General features: G+C 39.0%; 1 protein-coding gene across 4 annotated transcripts in view; it reads right to left on the bottom strand.

Annotated features, from left to right (window-relative positions):
- LOC126293354 (uncharacterized) overlaps positions 1-24864 on the bottom strand; it is a 220065-nt gene that overhangs the window by 115546 nt on the left and 79655 nt on the right. For all 4 annotated transcript variants that reach the window (XM_049986555.1, XM_049986554.1, XM_049986556.1 and 1 more), the window contains one exon: positions 10229-10333. In XM_049986555.1, coding sequence (XP_049842512.1) covers positions 10229-10333 — 105 coding nt within the window. The remainder of the gene's footprint in view (positions 1-10228; positions 10334-24864) is intronic.

Genomic DNA, 24864 nt, shown 5'->3' with positions numbered 1-24864 from the left:
TGATTAATATAGTCAAGATTTGGATATACTGGATGTGTACTCATAAGTTGTTTTTTGGAAATATCACCAACATTAGGACTGTACATTATGGCCCAGGAAATCTGCTTTTGAACTAGGCTGGTGGTTTAATTATGTCCAGTGAAGGCTAAGGTGAGAATGGTATTGTATCACTATAAAGACCATTTGAACAAATATCTTATCTTCTAATGCCAAGGCTGTGTTGAATCAGAATGTTTGATGCAGAAAGGATGGCAAGTGTCAAAATGTAAGTACTGTCTTTGTTTGTAGGTTTAATGTGAACAGAAATCTGTAGCTGAGCCTTACTCAGGATCAGGTCAACATCAAGGAAAGAGCCACAGGGTTCTGAACAGGACCCCATGAAATTCAATTGGAGAATGCATTTAGAGATTTTAAGAATTTTAACAGGTCAACCTCACATTAAGTCCAAATGGTGAAGATGCCACCAATGTATCTACACCAAACCAGGGGCTGAAGAAGCCTTACAGATCCCAGGAGTGCCCCCCCCATGTCCAAGTCATGGTACGAAAAACATCCCCAAAATAACACAGAACCACCTGACCTAAATTATACCCTACAAGTTAAATGCCTCTTTGAGTTGTTCGTGCAACATTCCCAAAGAGACATATTTGCAGCTTGTCGCATCACACTTGACCCTTCCAGCAAGGTACTGTCTAGTTTGTGTGTTATTTGGCCCACTGAAGAGGTAAGGCTTTGTCGGTACCCCTGAGCAGTGGCCTTTTGTGAGATACCTGTATGCAGATGTCCTTTTCATGTGGGTTCCTTCACAATGTTCGCTCAGAAACTGGTTGTGGTGGACCTGCGTTCCCTAAAAGCAACAAATTCATATTGAGTTTGAAACTGACTATAATTTACAAGGTGTGACACTGGTCTCCAGTCACTGCCAGTTAGTATCTTCTTATGAACACTTTTCTCACACCATATTATTAAGGATGGTGCATAAGTTCATAACATTTTTGTTTTGCATGTTGGTATTCAGGTTGTTATGATTTATTTACCAATTGTCATTTTTTATTTGTAGTTCATTGTTGCCGAGCTTATGTATTAACATTTTGTCATCTGGAGATACTGGGTGTAGCTGTAGTTGCTAGAAAATGGAGAGCCAAATGGAGGAATTGGAACATTTTCGGCATATTCTTCTGCTTTAGTTCAGTAGAGAGGTGACAGCAGTGAGGGCAGCCAGAAACATTTGTGCCATGTATGGGGATAACGCCTTTGGACAGAGCACGGCGGGAAAATAGTTTTCCCATTTTAAGGAGGATCTTTTTGACATCAGTGACTCTCACCTTCAGGGTTTTATGCGCATCATTTAAATGCATTAATCCTCAATGATCCATGTCAGTGTACTCAAGAATCGCCAAATGTTATGAACTGTGATCATTTCACCATCATGTCACATTTGGGGAAGGTTAAAAAATTTGGAGTATGGGTATCACATGCTCGCAGCCAAAATTATAATGAGCAGGTGGCCGTATGTGCAACTCACTTGCTTGTCATCAAATGGCTCATGAACGACACTGACTGTTCTTATTCTGTATCATTACTGGCAACAAGAAATAGTGTCTTTATACTAATGTAGGGAAAAGAAAGGAATTGCTGAGTTCAAAGAAACCAGCAACTCCCTGAACAAGGACCTATGCGCATCCAGAAAAGATAATGTTGTGCATCTGGTGGAACAGTGATATTGTGGTGTACTACGAATAGCTTCCCCAAGGTGTAACTATAACTGCTGACATTTCTTCTCAACAACTGAGATGTCTTTCACACATTGTCCAAGAACAATAACCAGGAAGATTGTGTGAAGTGATGCTACTTCATTACAATGCCAACCAACATTCTGCTAGACCGACAAAAAACACTATACTGGAGTTGGGTTGGAAAGTCATTCTGCACCCACCTTTTTCGCCTGATCTCGTGCCCTCAATTTTCACTTTTTCCACTCTGTATTGAAAACCTTCAATGAATGTCCCTTCCAAATGAAAATGTGCTCTGTACATGGCTTAGTTCTTCATCTCAAAACCACAGGATTTCTACAGTTGCGGAATAATTAAAGTTACCCCAGAAATGGTAGACAGTTGTAAATAGTGAAGACACTATATTACTGATGACTGAAGTCTTTGTTACATGTATCTGCTATGTTTATTGAACTTATGGAAAAATGCTATGAACTTTACAAGGTGTGGCAGTGATCTCTGGTCACTTTTAGTACCTTTTTATTAACTCTTTTATTGCAGCTTATTGCATAGCTTGGAGTGGTACACCATTCCTTGTAGACACACTGGCCAGTCTGCACTGATACACCAACAAACTGAGCAACTTCGTTCACATTGTGGTTACCGACATGTCCAAAACATAGCTCCTTTCTGCCATTCTGTCACATATCCACATCGACTGATCTTACTGTGCTGATCCTACACAATAAACTGGTATATACACATCACTGCAGTGCAACAACTTTTGGTAACAGTGGAGGGTCACACAGCTGCACTGTACCAGTTCTCCACTACCTACATCACTCTAAAGAGATAAGTGCTCTTTTGAGGGGGTGAGAAATATATTTTCCGATGACACTATCATTTATACAGGGTGTTAAGAAATTCCTGTTACAGACTTCTAGGGCTTGTAGAGGGGAGTGAGTACATAATATTTTGAATAGGAATCCATGTCCAAATGTCAACCAATGATGCTACAGAGCATCAGAGTTACAGGCACCAGTTCCCATACTCACTCCCCTCTTACAAGTCTTAGAAGTTTGTAACAGGAATTTACAAACACCCTGTATAGTGAAAGCAGAATTTAAGATGAAGCGATGCACATTGGAGTCCTGGTTTCTCCAAGTCTGCTATATACAGGGTGATTCTTTAACATTTATAAATGATGTAGATGATGCTGAGACAATTAATTTAATATAGACAATGGGGCTGCAAATGTTGGGAAATAATGCCAAAGTGGATGACAAATGTTGAACATGTGACATCACCACATGATGTTCTTCATCGCACATGCAGCACGTGATGATCCCAACACAAGTTAAGTATTTACATTGGTGTGGCTCTGGGACCATGCACATGACTATCATGTAAAGCTCAGGGTTCCAGTCTTGTGTCTGGCAGATAGTATTTTCTTCATTGAGTTAGACAAGTGTTTACATTGACATAATATTTATTATTTTTTTCAGCAGTCTCACAGTTTCTGCTGGTTTATTGAAAAGTACAGTACAACAAAAACCTACCATATTGCATCACAAGTAAATGAGTATAAGTTTACAAATTGCATTGTTACCAGAAAATGACCTACATTTTCTTCACTAAAAATACCTTTAAATAAAAAAATAAAGGACAAAATAAAAGAAATACAATGTACGAAATTTTGGAAATTTGTGGTAAGGTCTTATGGGACCAAACTGCAGAGGTCATTGGTCCCTAAGCCTACACACTACTTAACCTAACTTACATTATGGACAACACAACACCCATGCCCAAGGGAGGACTTGAACCTCCAACGGGAGGAGCTACAACGTAAGAACTTCTTTTCCTTGGTGACACCAAGGACAATAATTTTAAACAAATCATATTTGCAAAAGGTGTCCAAAATTTGCACTGTTTGCTCGAATGCAAATATAACATCACTCAATCATCCCTTCACACCGAGGTCCAACAGCTGCGCATGCAGTAAGGTATTTCATCTGGTGACATCATACGTTCAACATTTCTCAATCATTTTTGTGGTATTTCCCAATATTTCTGACCCCATATGCCTTATGTGAAATTACTTGTCACAGTGTCATCTATGTCACTTCAATGGTTTTCAAACATTAATAAGAAGCACCCTATAGACATCTGCTGCTGTTTGCAAAAGTAGGGATTCTAAACTTACACCATCTGCTGTTTCTTTCCACTTGAAGCAGAAGGACATGACACATTAACATAGGAAGCTCACCGCCATAAGGTGCCAAGTTTTCCCATAAAATTTTCACCTCCTCCTCTGCAAGTACATTTGCAAACTAGGGCATGAAAGTAAGCACGTAAAGTGGGTTATTGATGATACATTTTTCCCCCCTTGTGAATGCCACAAAATAAGTGAAATCCTGGACAAATGATTTTGTGTGTTACCAGTCTGAACTTGAGTTTATGAGGTATAGCTTTTGTAAGAGGATGGTCAGTGACATGATATCACGCGCCACGGATCTTAGAGAATAACTTCTTTGTATCTTCAGTCCTTAGTGCCACTGGAACCTCCTGGATGAATTCATGACCTCAGAATACAAATTTACACAGCCACTGGTGGTAGCAGGGATTGGAAAATACAGTATTGACCAATGTTGGTCAACTGCACTTTGAAATATGCACGGCACTAGTCATTGCCATCTTTCTTACAACTGTCATTGCAACCTAGGGGAGCTGCTTCAACACTGACTGTTACGCGGCCACCAATAATTTGCAAGGGACTCTCCCTCCCTCCCTCCCTCCCTCCCTCCCTCCCTCCCTCCCCCCCCCCCCCCCCCCTGCCTCAAGGCCTCCACCACTTTGATGTCAAGCAGCAGATGTATTTCAGTTATGAAAATAGCTTCTCTCACACTCAGTTGTGACTTGTTCTCGTACTTGCTGTTCAGTGTTCCAATGTACTTGCTGGCCAGGGCTTTGAAATTATCGTTCATGTGTGAAGCCCGGCTGGATCATTCAGTAACTGTTTTTGGCTTAATTTGTGAAGTCAGCTGCTATCAGAAAGATCTACATTCATTATTTTTTAATGTTATCAGTGCTCAGAATAAAAGATAATTGTCTTTGTTCATGTTAGTAGTGCACTGTGGTCCATGCTCTCACCAACCAATTGAGATCTCATACATCCATAAGATGAGATATAACATGAAATACATTAAAAAAAGATTAACTACTTGCAGTAACAACTGCAACTACAGGGTGATTATAATTAAAGTTAAACTTCCAAAATGCTGTAGAATTAACACCACTAGTCAGAATGGTCTCAAATTGCAATGGAATATTATTGGAGAATGGGGAAAACGTATGGCAGAAGAAAAAAAGAAGTGTGAAATAGACGGCGCTGTATGTGTTAGAATACATAAACGAAAACACCTGTCATGGACATGACCCACTGAAATTTGTATAAACACGCCAGGTACACAGCTTTTCCTCCATTCCCATCTGTGACATTCGCCATGACTGTCCCAATGCAGGATCATGCTCTGCTTGTAAAGCTGTATTACAAGAGTGATGACTGTGCACACTTTGCTCTGCAGAAGTTCTGGGCACTGAAGGGTTGACAAAAGGCATCGGTTTGATGGCTGCCGTGGATATGGAGAAAATGATTCAGAAATTCGAAAAGACGGGTTCTTTTGATGTGCAACCTGGTAGAGGGAGGAAACGAATTGATTCAACACCAGTGGAAGTAGTGGCCACAACAATGCACGAGGAGATGAGTGGTAGTGTGCAAATGTGTAGTGCCCGGAGAATTGCCCGAACATTGGACATGTCCATGACCAAAATGCATAAAATCTTACAGAGCTTCCTCCATTTCTATCCATTAAAAATTACCCATGTGCACGAGTTGCTTCCTGTTGACCTGCCGGCAAGAGAGACCTTTGCTTTAGAATCATCTCTTTCTCACATGGAAGTGGACAATGATTGGCCGTGAAGATTTTGTGGACAGACAAAGCCCACTTCCATTTGACAGGATATGTCAACACAAAGAATCGTGGAATATGGGCAACAGAAAATCCACACGCAATTCAACCAGTACCACTTCATCCTGAAAAGGTCACTGTCTCTTTTTCAAAGAGACAGATGCTCCCAGTCTTGTTACCTGTACCGTCACTGGTAAATGCTATGAGTGTCTTTTGAACAACCACATTATTCCAGCTCTCCAACAGCATGAATGCATGGATGGGATCGGTTTTATGCAAGATGGCATATCTCTCACATTGCAAATCCTGTTAAGCAGCTGCTGAAGCGCCACTTCAGAAATGCTAGAATTATCAGCTGCCATTTCCCTACAGCCTGGCCGTCCCAATCACCTGATCTTAATCCATGTGACTTCTGCTTTGGGGCTATCTGAAAGATGTTATGTTCAGTGTTCCAATTAAAAACTTGGCTGCATTGAAGGCACACATTGCGCAATACATTCTGAACTTCGATCAGTTGTGGAACATGCTGTTTCTCAATTTCAACTTATTGCAGAAAATGGTGCACCGCATATTGAACAGGTTTTGCACCAGTCACATGGAAATTAATCATATGATTTGATTTTGATTCATGCTTTTTATCCAGTTTTTGCCCTCAGGACAATTAAAAAGAGATTTTTCCCATCTGTATGATATGATCTCGCTGTGGTGAATGGGCTTACATAACTAACAGTATCACACCTGTACACCCATGCACACTGAGTAGTACAGTTTAATGTCAAATGTACACCTTAGGCGTTGTTGTATGATTCATTTGTCATTTGTAGTTGACCACTATGATGCTTACAGTGCAATATATTGCTACGTTTTGCAACTATTTATTTTTCTTCTGCCATACATTTTTCCCCTTCTCCGATAACACTAGTCAACAGCCATTTTACATCTGGGATGTGATACATCAATTAGTATGTATTTTGGTATGTAGAATCCGAATATACCTTTCAAGTATGTTCTGGCTTGTTCCATTTTTGAGTTTTTAAAGGTTTTTATTTTTTTGTATTCAGTATTTCGCTATTTGCTGTTCTTCTGTTTTGATATTTAATTGCTTCCAGAATGAGATTTTCACTCTTCAGCAGAGTGTGCGCTGATATGAAACTTCCTTGCAGATTAAAACTGTGTGCCCGACCGAGACTCGAACTTGGGACCTTTGCCTTTCGCGGGCAAGTGCTCTACCAACTGAGCTACCGAAGCATGACTCAAGCCTGGTACCCACAGCTTTACTTCTGCCAGTACCTCGTTTCCTACCTTCCAAACTTTACAGAAGCTCTCCTGCGAACCATGCAGAACTAGCACTCCTGAAAGAAAGGATATTGCGGAGACATGGCTTAGCCACAGCCTGGGGGATGTTTCCAGAATGAGATTTTCACTCTGCAGCGGAGTGAGCCCTGATATGAAACTTCCTGGCAGATTAAAACTGTGTGCCCGACCGAGACTCGAACTCGGGACCTTTGCCTTTCGCGGGCAAGTGCTCTACCAATTGCTTCGGTAGCTCAGTTGGTAGAGCACTTGCCCGCGAAAGGCAAAGGTCCCGAGTTCGAGTCTCGGTCGGGTACACAGTTTTAATCTGCCAGGAAGTTTCATATCAGCGCACACTCCGCTACAGAGTGAAAATCTCATTCTGGAAACATCCGCCAGGCTGTGGCTAAGCCATGTCTCCGCAAGATCCTTTCTTTCATGAGTGCTAGTTCTGCATGGTTTGCAGGAGAGCTTCTAGTTTTGAAGATAGGAGACGAGGTACTGGCAGAAGTAAAGCTGTGGGTACCGGGCGTGAGTCGTGCTTCGGTAGCTCAGTTGGTAGAGCACTTGCCCGCGAAAGGCAAAGGTCCCGAGTTCGAGTCTCGGTCGGGCACACAGTTTTAATCTGCCAGGAAGTTTCATATCAGTGCAACTCTGCTGCAGAGTGAAAATCTCATTCTGGTAACATCCCCCAGGCTGTGGCTAAGCCATATCTCCGCAATATCCTTTCTTTCAGGAGTGCTAGTTCTGCATGGTTCGCAGGAGAGCTTCTGTAAAGTTTGGAAGGTAGGAGACGAGATACTGGCAGAAGTAAAGCTGCACACAGTTTTAATCTGCCAGGAAGTTTAATTTAATTGCTTGTTTTTGATTTGCAGAGGGGAGCTAGTAGATCTAGAAATCATCAGTAAATGCCTGGTGTGGTAATCGAGTGGTGTAAAATAGATCCTCAGTGAGTGATTTCATTGAAAGATAGTGCAAACTTTTTGTGTTTAAAACTTACACTAAGAAAATGGCAACTAGTAAATCTTGCTGTCTAAACAACTCCGACAACTTTTGTTATGTGTGTGGGAAATTCACTCCAAAAGCCCAAAGGAAACCACTCACTTATATGGTTAAGAAGGCATATAAATTGTATTTTGATTGTCCTGTTGGGGACCAGCATAAAAATTTTGCACCTCATATTGCCTGCAAAACCTGTACTACAACCTTAACCGAGTGGTTGAAAGGAAAACACCAAGCCATGCCATTCACTATCCCAATGGTGTGGTGTGAGCCTAATGATCATTATTCTGAGTGTTACTTCTGTCTTACAAATATTTTGGGACATTCAAGCAAAACTAGACATAAAATAAAGTATCCACATGTATGTTCAGTGCATTTGCCTGTGCCGTATGATGAGGGGTTGCCTGTTCCTATCTGTAACTTGAAAGCCATGGAACCAGACACCATGTCAAGTGAATCAGAAAGTATTGAACATATAGATGTGTGCTGCCTTCAGTATCATGACACTTCACCTCAGCTCTTTAATCAAAAGGAATTGAACAATTTGGTTTGCGATCTGAAACTTTCAAAACAGCAAGCTGAACTCTTGGGGTCAAGACTGCAACAATGTAACCTTTCCAGGTCCAGGGACAAAAATTTCGTGTTTCAGATCAAGAGGTGTTTCCTTCGCTCAATATTTTGATATGCAGAATTCGGTGTGTGTATGTAGAGATGTCAGTGGCCAGAATTATTTATTTATTTATTTATCTACAAATTCCATAGATCCTGTTATGGATATCACGCTAGGATGTAGAATGACTTGAGTAATATATGTTCACAGACCATGGTATCAATTAATTTACAAGAGCAGAGCTAGACATACATTAAATAAAACTTGCAAAAATAATAATGAACTAAAATAAAGTAGTAGGAAATGTACATTATGCAAAGTTTATCAAATGATGCAGCTAGATGTACAACATAATCCACAGGAGTGGTGACTATTTATTGACTCCAGTAAAACAAGCCTGGAAGCAGTACTATTGTATAATGTCAAGGCATTTCCATCGGTACCTTTGGCTTACACAGTAGACATGAAAGAAACTTATGAAACCAGGGCTTTGTTGCTAGAGGCAATCAAATATAAGGATCATGAATGGCAGCTTTGCTGTGATTTAAAAGCTGTTGCACTCCTTACATGTTTACAGGCTGGATTCATGAAATACTGCTGCTTTTTGTGCCTTTGGGACATCTGTGACACCAAGAACCACTATACAGTCAAGGAATGGCCTATAAAGGCGTCAAATGTTCCTGGAAACGTAAATGTGAACACTACCACATTGGTTGAGTCTGATAAAATCATTTTGCCTTCCCTTCATATTACGCTGGGCCTTATCAAGAACTTTGTAAAAGCTCTGGATAAAGTAGGTGAGGCCTTCAATCACTTAAAAGAAAAGTTTCCCAAATTAATTGAGGCAAAGCTGAAAGACAGTATATTTATTGGACCACAAATAAGAAAATTGATGAAAGATCCAACCTTTGATACCAAACTCACAGATATCCAATTAGCTGCATGGTCTGCTTTTAAGGCAATTATAAAGAACTTTTTGGATAAGGAAAAAAGACAGAACCTATGTTACCATTGGGAATGATCTGTTGGACAATTATAACAACACGGGATGTAGAATGTCACTTAAAATTCAATTCTTCCATTCTCACCTTGATTTCTTCCTAGAAAATTTGGGAGCTGTAAGCAATGAGCATGGTGAATGCTTTCACCAAGACAATCTTACCATGGCACACCATTACTAAGGCCATTGGAACCCTTTGACAATGGGTGACTACTGCTGGGGTCTTGTTAGGGAGAGTGATGAAACAGCAAAGGAAGAGCTCCATTGTCATATTTCAAATGTTCTGAATGTGTATTTTTGTTTGATTTAATTGTGTCAATTTTTGCTATTACCATTTTTTATTTTGTTGTGTATCTAGAGACAAACTGATTTTACTTTACCTGTGTATTCAGCACCCCAAAATTAGGTAAATCCACCCAGTTACAAACCAGATGCAGAAAAAAGTTTAAATTTGTTAACTATTGTAACATTCTGTTGCAATTTGATGTCATTCTGACCAGTGGTGTTATTTCTACAGTGGTTTGAAAGTTTAATTACAGTCACCCTGTACTTACGTAAGTTGCAACACAAAACAATAATGCTGCTATATTAAGTAAGAAAAAATAAAATTACTCATGCTTTTAGCCACAAAAGATGCACTTACCAACAGGTTTGTTTGGGTTCACAATATTCCCCACAGTTTGCCATTCTTTCTTTTCAAATGGATCATTTGACATGCTCAGTTCATCTGATGACTCACCACCATTCTCTGAAAGAGAAGTGTCTTATATTGACCTTAAGCACCAAAGTAAGTCAAACAGACAAATAAACAATCTACAATTTCTACTCTTCAATAATTTGTCTGAATGAAACAGTTGCAATGTTATGAAACTACTCAAATTTTTCTAGCAATTTGTGCTTTGAAGTCTGATAGCACACAGTATTCAAATTCTTCACACCATTGCAGAAAAATAAGAAGTTTAAATGGATTACAGTGACACAGTAAGATTCAGCTATTGATATTTGTAAGAAAAGGTTCACTTACACATAGACACTTTATATATGTTGCAATGTAACTGAAATGTCAAGTGGTGTTGTAGAAACATATACACAAAACAAATGCACAACACAATACATATCTGTATTTCATGTTTGTAATTTATCTTTTTCAGTCTTTGCATCATTTCTTCATTTTGCATAGATATTTCTGAATTTTCATTATTCAGAGAACTTTCCTTCATTTAAAATTTCAGTCTGATATTGGGAGCTTGAATTAAATTCCACTGCTGATGAAGAGAGGGCAGTAGTTGTACTGGTGCATCACACTGGACAGCAAAACAAGAACTGTTTAACAGTGAAAACATTAAGCTTTCATATATGTGTGTCTGACTTTCAAGTAGAGTGAAAGACTATACCCATTTACTGCTTGAAACATGGAAGGTTTGGTACTTATCAACAGCTGTTATGAAACGTGTAACTCTTTTCCTTTCATCCCAAAAAATCCGCCACAGAAAGTCATCATTTGCAAGTAGAAGCACATTGAGAACATGCTCTGTTGGGAACAGCATGCAGCTTTGGTTTCAACCATTCAATAACAACAATTTTGAAGTGAATGACAAAATGTGTGGTGTACCATGGGCTGCTGTAGCTGGATCAGACGGTGGCTGCTGAACACTACGAAGTGCAATTACTCAATTTTTATCCTATACTTAAAGACAAACACTCACAATATCTTCAGAGCCAAATAAAAATTCATTCTGCTTTGTGACAATGTCAAAACCACATGTTGCAAACCTAGTGAGTGAAACTTTAACATTGCCCCTTTTGTTCATAATTTGTTTTGGTCCATGTAACACAGACTTTCTGAGCAACACTTCACACATTTTAATGATCTTGAAAACTGACTGCATGTGTGGACCTCCTCAAAAGGGCCTGAATTATTTTAGTCACGGAATCCATTTGTTACCCAAAAGTAGGAAAAGCTTGTAGCTGCTGAAGTACACTACTTTCAGTGAATTATCTAATACCATTCTATTATTTTGACCATACAGAGGCTGCTCCAAATTCTTAGCCTGAAACTAATAATGGAGTATTACAAGTGTAGAAACAAACAGTTATTCATCTCATTCACAAATTTAAAAAAAAACAACACATTATAGTGTTCCTAGACCCACACTTCAAAAAATCCTTTGAGCATATGGACTCCATCCCAAACTGGTAAGACTCATTCAGCTAACTTTAACTAACACAAATTCACAGGCCAAGTTTAGAGGAGAAATGTCAAAAGCTTTCACATAAAAATAGTACTCAGACAAGGTGATGGATTGTCCCCTTTGCTTTTCAATGTGGCCCTCAATTACATCATGACAATCTGATATAAAGAAGTCCATGTAAAATCAAAACTGGAGGAAAACCAGCAATAAGAGCAAACTGCCTTGGATTTGCTGACAGTTTAGCTCTCTTAGTCCTTGACACAGAAGAAGTTCATGCTCAGATGAGAAGTCTCCAGAAAATTGCTTCAAAAAATAGGATTGCAAATATCCTTTGAGAAAAGTGAAATCATGCCCATGAAACCTCTTTGCATAAATAAAATCTTAATAAATGACCATACAGTTTAAATATCTTGGATAAATTATTTTGTACACCTTCGATGAGAAGCAACATGAATAAATAGAACCAACAAAATGGGAAAAGCACAATTTCTAACCTGGTCAACATATAATAAGAAATGCCTGTCACTAGACACTAAGATCCAACTTTACAAAACTGTAACTCTCGCACAAGCAACTTATGCTTGTGAAACTCTGTTCCAAACTGAAAATAAAAGAACCAATCAACTCCTCAAGACTGAGCGAAGAATTATCAGAACATGCATCAATTAAAAAAAACCAGGTTGATGTAGTCTGGATAATCTTCCCTAATTGAAGAAGAATGCTGAAGATTAGATGGGTAGATCACATAACTAGTGAGGAGCTATTGAATAGAATTGAGGAGAAGAGGAGTTTGTGGCACAACTTGACAAGAAGAAGGGACCGGTTGGTGGGACATGTTCTGAGGCATAAGGGATCTCAAATTTAGCACTGGAGGGCAGCATGGAAAGTAAAAATCGTAGAGGGAGACCAAGAGATGAATACACCAAGCAGATTCAGAAGGATGTAGGATGCAGTAAGTACTGGGAAATGAAGAAGCTTGCACAGGATAAAGTAGCATGAAGAGCTGCATCAAACCAGTCTCAGGACTGAAAACCACCACAACAACAACAACATTGTGAGGCTGACCCAATCACCAGCACAATGAAGAAGAAAAGAATCTCATAGTTCTTTCAGTGTCTTACAACTGCCTGAGGATTTTAGAACAACTAGTGATGAGGAGTTTTGGAAAGAAGACAGAAGGACAGTGGGTCAAAGAAATTCAGCAAGATCTTTGAAGCAGTCAAACTTAGAATTACTAATGCAGAGAACAAAAACAAAATTAACACTCTCCTTATGAATCATAAATTTTCGGCAGAAACTATGCACAGGCGACCAGTAGAGATTTCAGACGAGTTAAGAAAATTTCGTTCGGAACAAATGAGATTGTACTGAGCTGAGCACAAGAAGCAAGTAGTTCAATCTTCCAAGAGAAAGTGAACATGGAATGACTCAAGTGGTCCAATGTGGCCAATCAAGTCAATAATAATAATAATAATAATAATAATAATAATAATAATAAAATAAACACTTGTTTCCTGTCCAACAAACAGCAAGAATTAATTCGAAAGTGCTCAATAATTGACTAAAGTAGTAATGTCAACACTTGTATGGGACAAGACACTGTTCATGTCACTTAAAAATTATAATTTTCTTCAAAAGATGACAGATTTTTGAAAAACAATACTTACTGTAAAACTAAACACAATAATAAAATGCATATACATAGAATTCCAACACTGCATCAATGTAAGGATCAGCAACTCAGTTTATTTATAAATAATTAATGTTTATGTCACGCTCACAAGTAATATTTTTATTTGTGACAAGTTACAAACATTTTCATTCATTACTTGCTTTTGAAACATTTGATTGAACATAATGGTTAATTTTGGACTTCAAGTGCTACTCATCAGAAACAGTTTTTGTTCTATATACCAATGTGTTCAAAATGGCTCTCATCTGAGTAGGATGGTGGAAACTCCAGGCATTAAGATACAAATTGGTATGCGTTGGATTGTGGTACACAGAGTGGCCGAGACGCCCGTCTGCCTGTCATTGTACTAAAACGTCTAAGCATGGCAACCTTCTTTCCTTCTCCACATGTTTGGATGTATGCTGTTCATGTGTTCCAAGATTGTTCAAGAGCTTCTGCGCCATATGGGCAGCCCATAAATGTATCATCAACATTATGATAAAAATTCTCCAAACAAAAGTTGGCCAATGATTGAGACAACAGAGAGTCCATCACCATAACATCCATCATTTCATAAAACTTACTGCCATACAAGAAGTAGGTGATTATCATCACATGACAGAATGACTTTATAGTTTCAGGAGGAAAAAGATCCACCAGCATTTTCAAAGAGTCCTCCACAGGAACTTCTGTGGACACCAAAATCACATCCAGGCAGACTAAAATGTCATTTGGACAAACTCTAATCTGTTTGATTTTCTCAATGAACATCTGGGCGTTTTTGATGTGATGTTTACAATGGACAACTATAGAAGTCATCAACTTTGCTAGGTATTTGGCCTGTCTGTAGGTGGGAGAACCAATTGCACTGACAATAGGTCTCATGGGAACATTATCCTTGTGGATATTTGGTAGTCCATATAACCTGGGAGATCTAGGAGCTTGAACTCTGAGATTTTTCGTAACATCATCTAGTTGACCGGAATTCTTCAATAGCTCCATACTTTTTCTGCTGTGCGTAAAAGTCTGGTTCCGTTTAAGACATTTGTACGTACTGTCCTCCAATAATGATGTTATTTTCCTATGATATTTGGTAGTATTAAGAATGACAGTGGCATTTCGTTTGTCAGCTGGCAATATGACAAGATCTTCATCTCTCCAAAGTAAACGGAGTCCCTCTCTCTTTTCTCAACTGATATTAGAGTTGAGAGGCTTAGCTGAGGCCTAAAAGTGACTGGTAATAAGTCTCACTTTGTCAGCATTGACATGTGCAAGATGCTGCAGCACCTGTTCTACTCCACTAATATGATCCACGATGGGTCTAGTACATGATGTAGGAGCAAAATTCAAACCTTTATTAAGGGCTGAGACGGCTCCTTTGTCCAGGTTCTTGCCCGACAGGTTGACAACAGTGCATGGTGTTTTATACAATGACTCTGTTCTTTGCATAGCTGCAAGATGCTCAAATTTCTTTACTTGGTTAGCTGACATATTGCTAAGATGATCTCTTTGATGAGTAGCCATCATCATATTGACCCACTCCAAGTCAAAAGTTGGCAACTATATAAACTGTGTGTATTAAAATTCAGTTTGAACCTTTCTTTGGCGATCGTTCAGCTGATCTACCATAATATATTCTTAATTTCAACCAACTTGATACGGTGTTTAAGAACAGCAAACTTAGGCATAATCTCCTTATCATGACAGCATTGCAGAAATGCCAAATTACTCCACAACTGCGCATATTTGACACGCAGCTTCTCCAGTTGATGAGCGTGGTGTGCAGTGTCCTCCAATAGAGGAAAGTAATATGAGAATAAAGTCTTTCACAACGGCACTGATATGTTAAACATTCTCGGGGTATTCTTGTCGTGTCAGTTCGGGATAAAATCTTGAGCTTTCGACGATAGCTTCCATCATCATTGTCAGGAGCAATTGACCATCTTCACCGCTGCAGTGGTGGCCTTATATAGCCCGTGGATGGCTTCTGATTGGTCAGATCATGATTGGTCAGCGATTACATACTGCTGTGCACAATGCAGAGATGTAGAAGAGACATACCTCCCAGTGTTTACGTTCCCACGGAAGCGGTGGTGCAACCAGCACAGACATTGACTCCATCTGTGAAGTGAGTTTAGTGAAGTTATTTTGTTTACTTATGTAAGGGAACTGGACAGGAAATGCCAGGGAGGTATACCCCGTCTGTAGACTGAAAATTAAGCTGTGTTCATAGTGGGAAAAATTCTCTTCCCTGGAAGAACACTACAGCTCCTGTACAGTACAACTAAGAATCAATTTCTCCTCTAATAGTGCAGAGATATTCGTAGATTTTGTCCATATGGATTCCTTGTGTTAGCATTATTAGTAACTCATACATGCTTTTCATGTCATGTTAATGCATTTTGTGGAAAATAAAAACCCCATGGACATATCTGCGCAATGTATCGCAAGGTGCACTGTGGATGGCTGGAATAACTTTGTGAGACACCCCGTAGTGTAGATAGAGTGGCGAATTACCTACTTGAGTTCTGTTTACAGGCATATGAAGCTGGGAAGTGCATGGACACAATCCAGTGACTTACCTTCCTTCGCCCTCCTACCCCTACCCCTTCATCCTGTGACATGCCTGGGACACAATTTATAACTTAACATGACTCTATTGCACTTATATGTGGCGTTGTTGTTGTAGTTTTCAGTCCAGAGATTGGTTTGTTGCAGCTCTCAATAAGACTCTATCCTGTGCAAGCTTCTTCGTTTCCAAGTAACTACTACAACCTATATCCTTCTGAATATACTTTCTGCATTCATCTTTTGGTCTCCCATTACGATTTTTTCCCTCCACGCTTCCCTACAATACTAAATTGGTGATCCTTTGATGCCTCAGAATGTGTCCTACTTACCGATCCCTTCTTTTAGTTAGGTTGTGCAACGAATTTCTCTTCTCCCCAATCCTATTCAATACTTCCTCATTAGTTATGTGATCTACCCATCTAATCTTCAGCGTTCTTCTGTAACACCACATTCTGAAAGCTTCTATTCTCTTCTTGTCCAAACTATTTATCGTCCATGTTTCACTCCCATACATGGCTACACTCCATACAAATACTTTCAGAAATGACTTCTCACACTTAAATCTATATTTGATGTTAACAAATTTCTCTTCTTCAGAAACACTTTCCTTGCCATTGCCAGTCTACATTTTATATCCTCTCTACTTTGACCATCATTGGTTATTTTGGTTATTTTGCTCCGCAGATAACAAAACTCATCTACTATTTTAAGTGTCTCATTTCCTAATTCAATTCCCTCAGCATCACCTGATTTAATATGGCTACATTCCATTATCCTCATTTTGCTTTTGTTGGTGTTCACCCTATATCACCCTTTGAAGACATTGTCCATTCCATTCAACTGCTCTTCCAGGTCCTTTGATGTCTCTGACAGAATTACAATGCAACTGACAAACCTCAAAGTTTTTATTTCTTCCCCATGGATTTTAATTCCTACTCCAAATTTTTCTTTTGTTTCCTTTACTGATCACTCAGTATACAGATTGAATAAGATCAGGGATAGGTAACAACCATGTCTCACTCCCTTTTCAATCACTGCTTCCCTTTCATGCCCCTCGACTCTGATAACTGAGATCTGGTTTACGTACAAATTGTAAATAGGCTTTCGCTCCCTGTATTTTACCCCCACCACCTACAGAACTTGAAAGAGAGAATTCCAGTCAACATTGTCAAAAACTTTCTCTAAGTCTACAAATGCTAGAAACGTAAGTTTGTCTTTCCTTAATCTTTCTTCTAAGATAAGTCATAGGGTCAGTATTGCCTCGTGAGTTCCAGCATTTCTATGGAATCTATTTCAGCATCTACCAGTTTTTCCATTTGTCTGTAAAGAATTTGTGTCAGTATTTTGCAGCATGATTAATTAAATGGATAGTTCAATATTTTTCACACCTGTTGACACCTGCTTTCTTTGGGATTGGAATTATTATATTCTTCTTGAAGTCTGAGGGTATTTCACCTGTGTCATACATTTTGCTCACCAGATGGTAGAATTTTGTCATGGCTGGCTCTCCCAAGGTTATCAGTAGTTCTGACGGAATGTTGTCTACTCCCAGGGCCTTTTTTTGACTTAGGTCTTCCAGTGCTCTGTCAAATTCATCATGCAGTATCATATCTCCCATTTCATCTGTATCTACAACCTCTTCAATTTCCATAATATTTTCCTCAAGTTCATCGCCATTGTATAGAACCCCTATATACTCCTTCCACTGTTCAGCTTTCCCTTCTTTGCTTAGGATCAATTTTCCATCTGTGCTCTTGATATTAGTAGAGGAAGTTCTCTTTTCTCCAAAGATCTCTTTAATTTTCCTGTGGGCAATATCTATCTAACCCTAATGATATATGCCTCTACATCTTTACATTTGTCCTCTAACCACCCTTGTTTAGCCATTTTGCACTTTCTGTCCATCTCATTTTGGAGATGTTTGTATTCCTTTTCGTCTGCTTAATTTATTGCATTTTTATATTTTCTCCTTTCATCTTTTCTGTTACCCAGGATATCTACTAGTCCTTGTCTTTTTACCTACTTCATCCTCTACTACCTTCAGTATTTCATCTCTCAAACCTACCCATTCTTCATCTACTGTATTTCTTTCCCCTGAATTTGTCAATCGTTCCCTTATTCTCTCTCTGAAACTCTCTGTGACCTCTGGTTCTTTCAGTTTATCCACTTCCCAAATCTGTAAATTCCTACCTTTTTGCAGTTTTTTCAGTTTTAATCTACGTTCACAACCAATAGATTGTGGTCAGAGTCAACACCTGCCCCTAGAAATGTTTTAGAATTTAAAATCTGGTTTCTAAATCTCTGTCATTCCACTATATAATAAATGTAAAACTTTCCAGTGTCTCTGGGCCTCTTCCACGTATGCAACCTTCTTTCATGATTCTTAAATCAAGTGGCAGTGATGATTAAGTTACGATCTGTGCAAAATTTTACCAGGCAGCTTCCTGTTTCATTCCTTACCCCCCAGTCCATATTCACCTACTACTTTTCCTTCTCTTCCTATTCCTACTATTGAATTCCAGTCCCCCATGACTATTAAATTTTCATCTCCTTTAACTATCTGAATAATTTCTTTTATCTCATTATACATTTCTTCAATCTCTTTGTCATATGTGGAGCTAATTGGCATATAAACTTGTACTGATGTGGCAGGCATGGGCTTTGTATCTATCTTGGCAACAATAATGTGTTCACTATGCTGTTCATAATAGCATAACTGCACTACTATTTTTTATTTGTTATTAAAGCTTCTCCTGCATTATTCCCATTTGATTTTGTATTTATAACTCTGTATTCAACTTACCAGTAGTCTTGTTCCTCCTGCCATGGAACTTCACTAATACCCACTATATCTAACTCCAACCTATCCATTTCCCTTTTTAAATTTTCTAACCTACCTGTCCGATTAAAGAATTTTCCAAGATAAGTTGTAGGGTCAGTATTGCCTCACAGGTTCCAATATTTCTATGGAATCCAAACTGATCTTCCCCGAGGTCAGCTTCTACAAGTTTTTCCATTCATCTGTAAAGAATTTGCGTTAGTATTATTTTAGCTGTGACTTATTAAACTGATAGTTCGGTAATATTCACGCCTGTCAACACCTGCTTTCCTTGGGATTGGAATTATTATGTTCTTCTTGAAGTCCAAGGGTATTTCACCTGTCTCATACATCTTGCTCACCAGATGGTAGAGTTCAGTAATTCTAATGGAATGTTGTCTACTCCTGGGGCCTTTTTTTTGACTTAGGTCTTCCAGTGCTCTGTCAATTTCATCATGCAGTATCATATCTCCCATTTCATCTGTATCTACATCCTCTTCCATTTCCATAATATTGTCCTGAAGTACACCACCCTTGTATAGACCCTCTATATACTCCTTCCACCTTTCTGCTTTCCCTTCTTTGCTTAGAACTGGGTTTCCATCGGAGCCCTTGATATTCATGCAAGTGTTTCTCTTTTCTCCAAAGGTTTCTTTAATTTTCCTGTAGGCAGTATCTATCTTATCCCCAGTGAGATAAGCCTCTACATCGTTAAATTTGTCCTCTACCCACCCCTGCTTAGCAATTTAGCACTTCCTGTTGATCTCCTTTTTTCCTGCTTCATTTATTGCATTTTTATATTTTGTCCTTTCATCAATTAAATTCAATATTCCTTCTGTTACCCAAGTTTTTCTTGTAGCCCTGATCTTTTCACCTACTTGATCCTCTGCTGCCTTCACTACTTCATCCCTCAAAGCTACCCATTCTTCTTCTGCTGTATTTCTTTCCCCCATTCCTGTCAATTGTTCCCTTATGCTCTCCCTGAAACTCTGTACAACCTCTGGTTTAGTCAGTTTATCCAGGTCCCATCTCCTTAAATTCCTACCGTTTTGCAGTTTCTTCAGTTTTAATGTACAGTCCATAACCAATAGAATGTGGTCAGAGTCCACATCTGCCCCTGAAAATGTCTTACAATTTAAAACCTGGTTCCCAGGAGGTATCCATCTCTTATTCTTGTTTCTGTTCAATTCTGCACTTATTTGTTTTAAGGGAAAACAAAACTCAATGTGCTGCAGAAATATGTTTAAGATACAATTAAATTTTGCATCAACACTGTCTGCTTTATAATTTCCTACCCAGTATTCTTCTCTCTGAAAAGTGTGATTGAGCCATTGTTTATGATTCTGTGATGCAGCAGTTTTCTTCAAAGACCTGCACCAAGTTTTTGCATAAATTTTGCTGTCAACGTTTTTTTTTTGTTCACCATGGGTTTTACAACTAAATCACTGTAAGGTTTTAGGTCTAAAAACACAATGAAACACAGCATTCAAGAAACTGCTTAACACAATGTTCATTAATCTGAAGAGCCTCAAATTCGACTCCAATTTTTCTTATTGGCTCTATACTGATATGATATTTGCCTGTATCCATCGAGAAGAATCTGCCAAATTTCGATTCCCGTGTGTTCTAATATGCACAACATGCAATCTGTCTATCTTTTCATTTTCCTGCACGGATATGAGAAGTTTGATGTGTTTATCTATGAGACTTCTGATGTTTTGATGATGGCACCAAATGCATACATTTAATAGCCATGGCTTCATCCCTTCTGCAGTATTTTTAGTACTAGTATTTGTTTTAACTGTAATTATATTTATCTCCAGGTCTGTATTTTGAATGAATTTATATTCTCTTAAGTAAAAAAAACCCACATACTCTCTAGCAATTGCAACACAAAAAATTGTTTGACTGCACTTTGATATTCCAGTTTTCTTCTTTCTTCATCTAGTTGCAAGTATACTCATGAATGATCTTAATTAATTGATCTCAATGCATGCATGATAAAATGAATGGTATATATATATATATAGCGCCGGCGCTTTCCCACTTGGTAAGTCTTGGAATCTTTGCTTTAATATATTTTTCCCATGTGGAAGTTTCCTTCTATTTTATTTACATCATCATTCCACGTGGGAAAAATATATCTAAAAACAAAGATGATGTGACTTACCAAACAAAAGCGCTGGCAGGTTGATAGATACACAAACAATTCAAGCTTTTGCAACCAACGGTTGCTTCATCAGGAAAGGAGAGGGAAAGACGAAAGGATGTGGGTTTTAAAGGAGAGGGTAAGGAGTCATTCCAATCCCGGGAGCGGAAAGACTTACCTTAGGGGGAAAAAAGGACAGGTATACACTCGCTCGCCCACACACACACATATATCCATCCACACATACATTGCTTGTGTCTGTGCACGCGCGGGCGGACATGCGTGCGTGTGCGAGTGCACACCTGCCCCTCCCCCCCAACCCCAGGGCAAGTCCCCCCGTCCCCAGAAGTGGCACGACTCCCCACCCTCCCCCCAAAAACTCACAGCCCCCCTCCCCCCCCTAAGAAGCAACGACTGGCTGCAAAAGCCCGAATCTCGTGTGCATGCCTGTGCCTGTCCGCGTGTTCATCGACATGCCAGCGCCCCCGCCCGGCAAGTCACATCATCTGTTTTATATATATATATATATATATATATATATATATATATATATATATATATATATATATATATATATTAAAAACAAAGATTCCAAGACTTACCAAGCGGGAAAGCGCCGGTAGATAGGCACAATGAATAAAACACACAAACACACACACATAATTTAAACACACACACAGAATTTGAGCTTTCGCAACTGGCGGCTGCTTCATCAGGAAAGAGGGAAGGAAAAGGAAAGATGAAAGGATATGGGTTTTAAGGGAGAGGGTAAGGAGTCATTCCAATCCTGGGAGCGGAAAGACTTACCTTAGGGGGAAAAAGGATAGGTGTATGCTCGCGCACACACACACACAAACACACACACACACACACACACACACACACACACACGCTTATCCATCCATACATACACAGACACAAGCAGACATATTTAAAGGCAAAGAGTATGGGCAGAGATGTAAGTCAAGGCAGAAATGTGGAGGCAAAGATGATGTTGAATGACAGGTGAGGTATGAGTGGTGGCAACTTGAAATTAGCGGAGATTGAGGCCTGGTGGATAACGAGAAGAGAGGATATATTGAAGGGCAAGTTCCTATCTCCGGAGTTCGGATAGGCTGGTGTTGGTGGGAAGTATCCAGATAACTCGGACGGTGTAACACTGTGCCAAGATGTGCTGGCTGTGCACCAAGGCATGTTTAGCCACATGGTGATCCTCATTACCAACAAACACTGTCTGCCTGTGTCCATTCATGCGAATGGACAGTTTGTTGCTGGTCATTCCCACATAGAAAGCATCACAGTATAGGCACGTCAGTTGGTAAGTCACGTGGGTGCTTTCACACTTGTCTCTGCCTTTGATCGTGTACACCTTTACCTTGGAATATGAACTGTGTAACATTCCTGGCAAATATTCACATCATCAAGAGGTGAATGTTATGTCACAGCAGACCGAAATATTCCTATCTCCTTCTGGGATTTTATCTTGTGAACTTTTGCTTTTTGGACACACACTTCACTGCTTGACAACAAACCCTGACACCAGTATATTGACAGCATACAGATCAAGTTTCTATCAAGTGCTGTCCTCATACTAAGATAGACCTGGTAGTTCTTTTTCTTGGTGGGATCTGTGAAACATGATGAATGAATGGTAAATAGCACCCACATATAATCACCAGTTACCAGTATAGCTTCTAGACATACCACTCAGTCCAACACATAATCTCACAATCTCACATTTTAATGTACTGCAATGAACACACTTAGATTTCCTATAGGTCAGTTAGTTACATGTCAGTTTACAGGATACATACACATGATTCGTGTTAACATTAAAGAACACATAATTTTTCTAGTCCTACTCATGCAACTGCATTTGAAAAAGAGGTTCTCCTTTTTTTTACAGACCACCAATTTTTAAAAAGAAATTTTTCCATGGAATAGGAGGATTTGTTCTGGTGAGGACCTTACGTTTGGTAGGTTCTTTGAATGGCCTACACATATAAATAAATATTTTTGCTGTCATCATGTGGCAAAGATATTGCAGGGAGGTATAATCACAGCTGACTAAGATGACAGAAAATTGAAACTTAACTATCAATTATTTTATGTACCTCATTATTTTTCTCACCAATCACGCTGTCTGTCAGTCTTTTGAACTGGAGTGATAAAGTCGTATGTAATTGCACTCCCTCAGTATTGTGTTACTTAAAATTTATAATATGTAGAAGTTGCAAGTTTTTATTCTCCTACTGAGCTACATCCTAATCTCCACCTCATAATGTAATGAGGACATGGATTTTTAAATGGACCTTTTCAGAGAAGAAGTCAACATGAAGAGAGAATAGTCACCACAGACACACCAGCATTGTCATACATAGCTGAGGAGACAAGGTAAGTATCATGCCACAACTCAAAGGAATTAATCTTCAAGCAATGTTCCAGAGCTTTGCTACCTGTCTGTTATTGGGAAAATAAACAAAAATGTTTGTTGCTGGATATTGAATTCCTCTCTGAGCCACTGACAGCTTTTACAGTACGTAAAACTAAACTCTGCCCGAACACGCCATGAAGGCCCAACGCTACTGACTGGCTGCAGTGTCACCCTCAGCCCACAGGCGTCACTGGATGCGGATAGGGAGGAGCATGTGCTCAGCACACCACTCTCCCGGCCATATGCCATTTTACGAGACAGGAGCCGCTACTTCTCAATCAAGTAGATCCTCAGTTTGCCTCACAAGGGCTGAGTGCTCCCCATTTGCCAACTGTGCTCGCCAGACTGGATGGTCACCCATCCAATGCTAGCCCAGCCAGACATCGCTTAGCTTCGGTGATCTGACGGGAACTGATGTTACCACTGCGGCAAGGCTGTTTGTTTACAGTAGGTAAGAAAGGTCAGTTTTTCCCTCTAGTGTTATAGGTATGGATTCCACTGTTCTACAACTGTGACACTTATTTATGACAAATTTCATTAGCAAATAAATATACATGATGTCCATGGGTGAACATCACATATTATCCTCACTGATGACTTTTGTGCAGGTGGTATTTTCTTTACAAGAGGTGAGTCAGACCAGAAGATAATTCCATAAGACATTATTGAGTGGAAATATGCAAAACATGTTAGGAAGTTAATTTCTTTGTTTCCAAAATTATCATTTATATGAAGAGCAAAAGCCGCTGATGCTTAGTAATAGGTTTTTTCCAGTTCAAGTTGTCATCATTATACAGAGTCAAAAATTTGGAGCATTCAGTTCTATTTACTGGCTCCTGCTTTTGAGCCACACCAGTTGTCTGTGCGACTGTATTTGCTGTAGACTGCAATATGCAGTTACTACTAAATTTGTTGTATTAAGAAGTATGCTATTGTGTAACTGCAACTGCATTTACTCATTTCACATTTCTCATTATTTAATATTGTTTGGAATACTTATATGTAGTGTAGACATAAAAGATAAACACATCATTTCATCAACAGAATTATGAGTGTGGATAAAATTGTAGTGGGGTATTTACACATGTCCATTCAGTTGTGACAAAACTGTCAAAGTCACAAGAATAGTAATTTTGTTATGTGAAACAACATTTTGTATGAAATCATGTATTCTAAATAACAGTAGACAAAACCGAGACCGTTAAGAATCGTATAACATAAATTTAATTTAAGTGTGCATAACGCAAAAGTAGTTGAAAATTGACAAAATTTTACAAAAATTTTGTATAAAAAACAAATTATTTAAGGAAAAAAGTAATGCCAAACATTTCCCTGTTTATTGCAAAACTTGCTGACACTTTCAAGAATTTGGTAAACTCTATTTCTCACTCTTAACTTTGTCAAAGTATGAATTCTATTAATACATTTCCTAATATAGTGTAT

Source organism: Schistocerca gregaria, chromosome 10 (assembly GCF_023897955.1).
Source record: "Schistocerca gregaria isolate iqSchGreg1 chromosome 10, iqSchGreg1.2, whole genome shotgun sequence".
Classification (NCBI taxonomy): Eukaryota; Metazoa; Arthropoda; class Insecta; order Orthoptera; family Acrididae; genus Schistocerca; species Schistocerca gregaria.
The sequence above is the reverse complement of the archived record's forward strand: the minus strand, read 5'-3'. Positions and strand labels throughout refer to the sequence as shown.